Source organism: Alexandromys fortis, unplaced genomic scaffold (genome assembly GCF_014885135.2).
Source record: "Alexandromys fortis isolate MF-2015 unplaced genomic scaffold, M_Fortis_MF-2015_v1.1 scaffold_151, whole genome shotgun sequence".
Taxonomy (NCBI): domain Eukaryota; kingdom Metazoa; phylum Chordata; class Mammalia; order Rodentia; family Cricetidae; genus Alexandromys; species Alexandromys fortis.
Genome location: NW_026068043.1, coordinates 461,861 through 469,775, shown reverse-complemented (window position 1 = coordinate 469,775; position 7,915 = coordinate 461,861). Strand labels below are relative to the sequence as shown.

General features: G+C 51.0%; 1 protein-coding gene across 1 annotated transcript; it reads right to left on the bottom strand.

The window, feature by feature from the left end:
• Nucleotides 1-5,305: 5,305 nt before the first annotated feature.
• Nucleotides 5,306-7,915, bottom strand: LOC126516010 (syncytin-A-like). The gene has a single exon (XM_050166131.1). The coding sequence runs from the start codon at nt 7,182-7,184 to the stop codon at nt 5,328-5,330; it is 1,857 nt and encodes a 618-aa protein (XP_050022088.1). The 5' UTR covers nt 7,185-7,915; the 3' UTR covers nt 5,306-5,327.

The window sequence follows — 7,915 nt, the reverse complement described above, 5'->3', positions numbered from 1 at the left end:
CAGCGGCCGGCGCAGGAAGGTGGGGCCCGGAGCAACGGGGGAGGGAGGGGGACGCGGGTAACCGGAGGGGAGGGGTGGTGTTGGGGGCGGAGCCCGAATTCGTGGTCTCACGGTTCTCCGACATTAGTGACGCTCAGAAACTTGGGAGCGGGAGGGCAAGAAGTCTTTGGAACCTCATCTTCCCCACGCTGTCCACCTACAGCTGACTTGGACCTTGGAAATAGAGTTCATCCACCCCGCGCTTCAGCTCTAGGCACATATGTGTGTCCCATTTTCTGTTTCAGCCATGCGTGGTTTATGTGAATGTTCCATATTAGGAAGCTTGAGATTGCAAGGGGGCGGGGCGGCGATCTGGAAGGCTTCACGGAAGAGTTGAGTTGGGGACTGTGTTGAAAGAGGCCAGGAGGGGGTGGGAGGAATAATGTAACTGAAGTGAGAACTTCAGTGTTGAAATAGGACCCATGGCAGAGTGAAAAGAATCTACCTCCTGAGTTGGGTCCTGGCTCAGTGGTAGAGCACCTGCCTAGAATCCCCCAGTGAGGGGATGGGGTGTGGCTCAGTGGTAGAGCATTTGCTTAGCATTAATGAGGCTCTTGGTTCCATCTCCACCAACAGAAAAAAATAATTAGCTTTTTTTAAAGTGCCTTTTTTTTTAAGTGCCTCTAATCCCAGCACTTGAGACAGATCTGTATTAGCTCAAGGCTAGCCTGGTATACATAGAGAATTCCAGGCCAGCCAGGGCTATATATGAGACGCTGTCTCAAAGAGAAGGAAAATTAATACCACCTCCCACATAACATGGTTGAAGAGCATATACTGCTCTTGTGGAGGACTTGAATTCAGTTTCCAACACCCGCATTAGGTAGCTCACAACTGCCTGTAACTCAGATGTGTGTGCACATAACTACACATATACATATAATTAAACATATAATAAAAAAGACAAAGAAATGGGAAGCTGGGGATGTAGCTCAGTTGGTAGAATGTTCAATTTACACACAGAGCCCTAAATTCAATCCCTAACACAGCATAAAACTGTGTAACTCCAGTAGGAGATGGAGGAAGAAAAGTCATGAGTTCAAGGCCAGCTTTGGCTACTTAACAAGTTTGAGAATAGTCCAGGCTACATGGGACCCTACTTGAGAGGGAAAGGGTCACAAGTCCCCATGTGAGGCACCCGAGCATCCTGTTCGTGCCCCTCAGCAGGTAGACAGAAGGAACCCCCAACTGACAAGCCCCCAAATGGACCCAGAGCAAAAACCTGCAGGCTAAACCCCTGCCTCAGGCTCTCACCATCAGCTCCAACGCGTCGCCTGGCAGCTCCTGGACAATGCCTCAAAGGGTGACTGACCTGAGAGGGACACCTTTGGCCCTGGCTATTGGCAAGTTGGTGCTAGGTGAGGAAAAGGTAAACCCTTGCCTTCCTGGAGAATTTCTGGCAGGCACTCTATGTCTTCGCCACACCACCGGTTTCAGTGGGGGAGTCTAGGCCAGTGCTCTGCCCAGAAACCACACCCCCAGGCTCTCCTTTTATTTATTTTTGAAACAGAGTCTCACTAAGTTACCCAGAGTAGCTTGGCACTCCCTCTGTAGCCCACACTGCTCTAGTACTCCGGATCCACTTGCCTCAGCCTCTCCCGTGCTGTGATTCCAGTCTGTGCCCATGTGCCATCGTGTCTGGTCCCAGCCTATAATCTTAATATTAGGTATATATGAAGACAAGGATGGAATTCAGACAGCTGGCATGCTGACTAAGCAAGTACTTTGGCACTGAGTTCTCCCCCATCCCCCCCCCCTTTTTTAAGGTTTCTTTTATTTTTTGAAATAGATTCTCACTACGTAGTCCTAGCTGGCCTGGAACCCACTAGTGAACCAGTTTGGCCTTGAACTCATGACCTGAGACTGTCTCCCAAATGCTCAGATTAAAGGCATGCACGGCTGCTCTTTTTTTAATTATGCTTATGTGTGTGCTTTTGTATAGGCATGTGTACTCGAGTGGGGTCACCCCATCCTCCCATTCTGGGTTCTGGGAACAGAACTCAGGTATTCTGTGTGAGCAGCAAACATTGGGGTCTCTTTGTTTGTTTTTTAAATATTTATTTATTATGTGTCTGCAGACCTCATTACACCAGACCTCATTACAGATGGTTGTGAGCCACCATGGGGTTGCCGGGAATTGAACTCAGGACCTTTGGAAGAATAGGCAATGCTCTTAACCACTGAGCCATCTCTTCAGCCCCAGCAGCAAACATTGTTAACCACTGGTTCTTCCCTACAGCCATTGCCTCCTTTAATGGGATGTTTTCCAGTCTCTGAATGGCTATTTAAAGCTGGGCATAGTAGCACAGGTCTTTCATCCCAGCACTGGGAGGACAGAGGCAGGTGGATCTCTGTGAGTTCAAGCCCAGCCTGGTCTATGCAGTGAGTTTCAGGGCTACATAGTGAAACGTGTCTCAAAATACATTAGAATCTGTCTTCAAGGAATTTGGAATAATATGAGAAACACTCATGTCTTTGAACCTCTCATAAAACCCTGGACAAAACCATGTGGATTCAGCATATCATTAACCAACCCTGTGTGCTCCTGCCATAGTGGTTTGGTAGCGGGTGTCCGTGGGAGTTTTCGATTTCTACTACACCACCCGCCTTTCGGTGTCTTCTCGCAATAGGCATTAAAGAAACTTAAAGTCCAAACACCACTGTGTGGAGACTCTGGTTTGAATGAGGATGGTAGCCTCTGCTTATTGGACCTGAGGTACCCGGCCTTACAGCTGAGACCTCGGCATCAGAGTGGGCGTGGCGTCGCTATGGAGACTTCTGCTGAGGGGGGGCCACCACCGGGCTGTTCCAGACACGTGGACTTGGCTGGTTCCGGATTCTTCCTGCCGCGGAGGAAGCCTATCTATCTCTGCCTGTGGTTGGTACAACTGATGGAGGAAGGGGAAGCTGACATCATGAAAAGGACGGAGGGCTCTGCAATCCGCTGACGGGAGCCAGATTCTGAGGTCCTGGGAGCTTTTCCCTGCAGCCTTCCGGATTTCCTGAGAGAACTCCTTCTGTAAATAAACTGCAGATTCAGCTTCTTGAGATAAGGTCTCATTTAGGCAGCCCAGGCTGACCTTAAACTCTCTAGCCTGCAGGCTGAGCCTCCCGAGGGTTGGAATGACAGACACGCTGGCTGGCTGGCTGACGTACCCAGTGCTCTGTGAACTCTTTGCCTGGGGACACAGGGATCTGTATGCTGTCCGCTTCTTCCAGCCCTGTCCTAGGAGCAGTACCAACTCTAAGGGGACATCCGTGTAAAGGCTGTTTTTTTTTAAATAATGTGTATGTGTCTGCACCTGGGCGCAGTTTCTTTTGAGTCAGAAAAGAGAACAGGTTTCGCTGAAGCCCGAGCTACAGGCCTCTGTGAGCTACCTACCCAGTCTTGGTTGCTGGGAACCGAACTGAGAGAAGCAAGCACTCTTAACCACCAAACTAATTTCTCCAGCCCTGTAAAGGGGCATCTCTTTTGAGATTTTTGGGCCCTACTGGGAATTCATGGCACTAGGATCCTTCTGTTTCCTCCCAGAACACACACTAGAGGCAGATGGACAGATGGGAGGCAGATGGACAGATGGAATGTCACGAGTTCGTGCCTCTCACTAAGAGACACCGTTAGAGCTGAGTGTGGTGATGCATTCCTGTGGTCCCAAGTACTCAAGAAACTGAGGCAGGACCATCACTGTGATGAGTTTAGGTCTAGCCTGGACTACATATCATATAGGCTAGGTAAGACACCAGTGCCGTTACCCTCTGTATTACTTTTCTATCGTTGTGATAAAAACATCATGACCAAGGCAGCTTAGGAAAAGGAGGGATTATTTGTCTTACTGTCCTGGAGTGGAGAGACTCTCATAGGGGACGGTAGGGCTACGCAGCAAATGGTAGACACAGCAGAAGCTGAAGGCTCACCTCTCGCACCACAGGCACAAGGCAGAGGCGGTAAACTCAAAGTGGCCTGGCTCTTTAAATTCTCCAAGGCTCACCTCCAGGAGCACCCCTCTCCCAACAGGGCCACACCTCCTAAATCTCCCAGAAGCTCCAACTGGGGACTCAGTATTCAAACATCTGAGCCTGTTGGGGGGCCTTCCTCCCTGAAAGGATAAAAACCGTAGCAGAAGGGTACCTACGGAGGGCTCTGCCAAGGGATGCCCCTCAGAGAACACACACATACAGCAGTGTTAGTACAGAAGGTTTATGGGGGTGGTGGTGAATGAGGGAAAGGTTGTCGCAGAGTGGGGACATGAGAGAGAGAGAGAGAGAGAGAGAGAGAGAGAGAGAGAAGAGACAGAGACAGAGACAGAGACAGAGAGAGAGGCAGTTAGACTGAGAGAATAGGCAAGAGAGAGAAGCGGGGGCTGGAGAGATGGCTCAGAGGTTAAGAGCACTGACTGCTCTTCCAGAGGTCCTGAGTTCAATTCCCAGCAACCACATGGTGGCTCACAACCATCTGTAATGAGATCTGGTGCCCTCTTCTGGCCTGCAGGCATACAGACAGAACACTGTATACATAATAAATAAATCTTAAAAAGAGAGGTGGGGGGGACTATGGCACAGTCCCCTTTAAGCGTGTTTCATAGCTGATGAAGGAAAGGCACCTGGAGGCAGGTGATTGCCATAACTGCCTCAGCAGCTGAGGCCGTCTGAGTGTCCCTTTAATGCTCCCCTTAACAGAAAGGACACGTGGCAAGAGGTAGGACCACCGCCTACGTTTGGAATAATAAGAGTCTCTTGTAAACCAAGTGAACTTAGCTGTCTAGAAGATTCTCAGTTCTGTGCATTTGGCAGCAGCAGCAGCAGCAGGGGAAATATATTCAAGGTTGACCCTTGTCCCTGGAACTGGGGAGCCAGCATCCAGATAAGTTCCTCTAGTTCAGAAACCCACAGAGTGGTGGCTGAAAAGTCCAAGGAAGGAAAGACCAACAAGGAAATAAGCAACTTCTACAACAGGATGGGTTTGATCTGAGAAAAATGTTGGGAAGGGAGGTCTGCGTTTACAGTTGGGAGGTGGGGCCCAAAAGCTTCGGCTGCTGGGAGTGATCAGGGGTCAAAGAGTCATGAGCAGTGACTGGACATTGCTGGGTGATCACAAACATCGCCAAGGGTCAGCCATTATGAGGGGTGCAAGGGATACGGACATCAAAAAAATAAGCCTAGAATTGCTGTGGTTTAGGGGGAAACTGCCATTTAAGCAAAATGGAGGTTTTCAAAATGGCGTTTTGATGTTTATTTCTTCAGGTCGGTAAATAGAGATGGGAGGAAGCTGCGTCTCTGGTCCCTTCCTGCTAGACTGCATTCTCCTCCGTGGGCTGCTGAGGAAGTCTCTTGTATTGGGAATCTCGAAGCAGAAGAATCTTGTCCACGTGCCCTTTGGTAGTGTTCTGAATGAAAGAACTCATTCGCTGGGATACAAAATGAGTCAGGCAGTTAAGAAGACAAGGCCCGAAAATGAGCAGAAAGAGGAGAAAGAAAATGGGTCCCAAGAGGGATGACAACCACGAGGGCAGCCAGTATCCCAACCCCAGCCCCTGGATCCAAGAGCTGGAGCTCGGGCGGAATTCAGATGCTCTTTCTCCGAGTTTCCTGGCTGCGTCCCGGACTACTCCAGACTGGTTTACATAGAAGCAGCACTCTTCCTGCAGGAAGAGGCAGGTGCCCCCTTTCTCGGCCGTCATGAGGTCTAGAGCTCTCCGGTTTTGGAGGACGATGCCCGCCAGCGAGTCTATTTGGTCTTGGAGGGTAATAATGGAGGTGGCTATTTCATCTAGGCTGTCTGAGAGAGCCTTCGAAAGCTGTTGGAAATAGATGGTTGAAGTGGTGACGCCAGCGATGCTTAACCCGAGGGCGGAAGTGATGCCCAGGCCCACGAGCAGAGGGAGGAGGTGAACGGCTCTCTTCCCGCGAGAAGTGGAGACCGAGGAGGGAATTGTAGCGAAAAGGGGGACGGTTATGGTTTGGTTACTGGGAAGGAGTTCAATGTTTGGGTATTGAAAGACAAGGGTACAGACGCCCGACCAATTGGCCGGAAGACAGACGTACGTGGAGCTTCCGCAGAGGAAGAAGACGCCGGAGGAGTTGAGACAAAAGGAGTACGTTAAGGAGAGAAGATGGGAGAGGATGTTTGGGGTGACGTCCCCATTTTCCTGGACGGTGGGTTCATATTCCCAGATTGAATATTGTCCAGAGAGGGCTGCCCCCATGAGGGGCTGGTACTGAAAGAGTGGATAGGGATCTTTGTGTCCCTGGAGTTTAATCTTGAAGTATGTGGTGTCCACAGACAGGCTGACGGAGTCATTTCTGTCGGCTGGTTCAAACAGCGTGAGGTTGTAGCAGGTGCTAGATGGACGGGAAGGACAGTGCCTCCAGGGAGTGGTTGGGTAGGTGTGACAATGGATGTCATTGGCCGGGCAAGGGTAGTAAGGCTGCCCTGCGGTTAGGGAAGGGGGTCCTGAAAAGCGTAAGGGGTTTCTCCACTTAGAGCCTGGCATGGTCGTTAGTTCGGCAAAGGCATAGCTGGTGGACAGGTCAATGGATTGGTGGTCCGCCGAGGGCAAAAGACGGAAGGTGTGGTTGCAGAGGGAGGCAGAGAGATTGCCCACGAAGGTGGCATATTTTGAATCCTTGAAGAAACGGGATACACAGAGAGGGGCCTGGGAGGCAAGAAGGGTCTGCGTAGAGAGCGGCCCCCATATGGGGCGCTGGGCGGATTCATAGACGCGATCGTCAGTATATTTCACAGAGGTGAGTCGGGAAAGTAGCGGGAGTATGCCTGTTAAGCTCGTGAGCTGAAGAAGAGCAATAGCCCGGCGGTCGGGATTGGCGAACGAGTAATACGCAGTTAAAGGTTGGAAATTCTGGAGGCGTTTTTCAAGGTCGGCGATAGGATAAGGGCCGGAGAGGGTCCGGGTCGAGTATGTAATATGAAGTTTCATGGGTGAGTCGGTCCAAGTTGTTAGTGGGGCTGGGACGGCTAGAGAGCGCTGGGTTTGGATGGGCAAACACACCCAGCAGTCAGAAGAGAAGGAGGAGTTGGTGTCCTTGAGGAAGCGGTGGGCGAGGTTTATGAGCGGCACCCAACTCTCAGAACAGGCAGAGGGGTAAGAAACGAGGAGGAGACAGAGAACCCAAGGGCGGATCATCATGGCTCTTCCGGGGTGGCTGGCGGTGGTGGCAGACAGACACAGGGAAGTGGTCCTGAGAACTCTGAGGTCCAGTCACTTGGTCCAGGAGTGACCGAGGAGTCAGGGAATCTCCGGGTTGTGCCGGTTATCCTTACGGAGACCGGACCTGTGAGAGCAGAAACACAAACAGGTGGAGGGTCCCAGAAGGGTTGGAAGTCTTAGAATCAGGGTCTAGAGCCGCTTTTGAGCTTAGATGTAGCCAGTGACAGATTCCCTTTACCTTGGCTTCTGTCACAAGCCCTGAGTGTGGCCTTGGGCCACGGTGGTGGCCACGGTGGATAGCTACCACTGCTGGTGGCCTGTGACATTACTGGAGAGCCCCTCTCTTGCCAGATGAAGGCAGAAGGATGTGGTGTGTGTATTTAGAGTCAGCGTAGACACCAAGCTTTTCTTTTTGTGCTAGTGTGGGGCCCTGGTAAAGGGTGATGGCCTCTGCCTGCCTTGAGGCAGTGTTGGGGTGCGGGTGGAGCCCTGAGGTAGTGTTGCCTGTGACAGTGGCATAGCCTTAAAGAGCACCCATCAATATACCAGTTCGGGGGGTCTAAGCACTGGGAACTTAGGGTTAGGGTTAGAAAGTAGCAGCAAGTCGGGGGATCCATAAAAGAATGGGAGTCGTTTGTAGGGCTCAAGTCTACAAGAAGGAAAGTGGGTGGACTAAGCATTTTAGAGCATTGAAAAGTGATTAAAGGGTT

Bases quoted from the DNA above. Each gene is read 5' to 3' on its own strand.
- LOC126516010 (XM_050166131.1), bottom strand. From the start codon at position 7,184: ATGATGATCCGCCCTTGGGTTCTCTGTCTCCTCCTCGTTTCTTACCCC.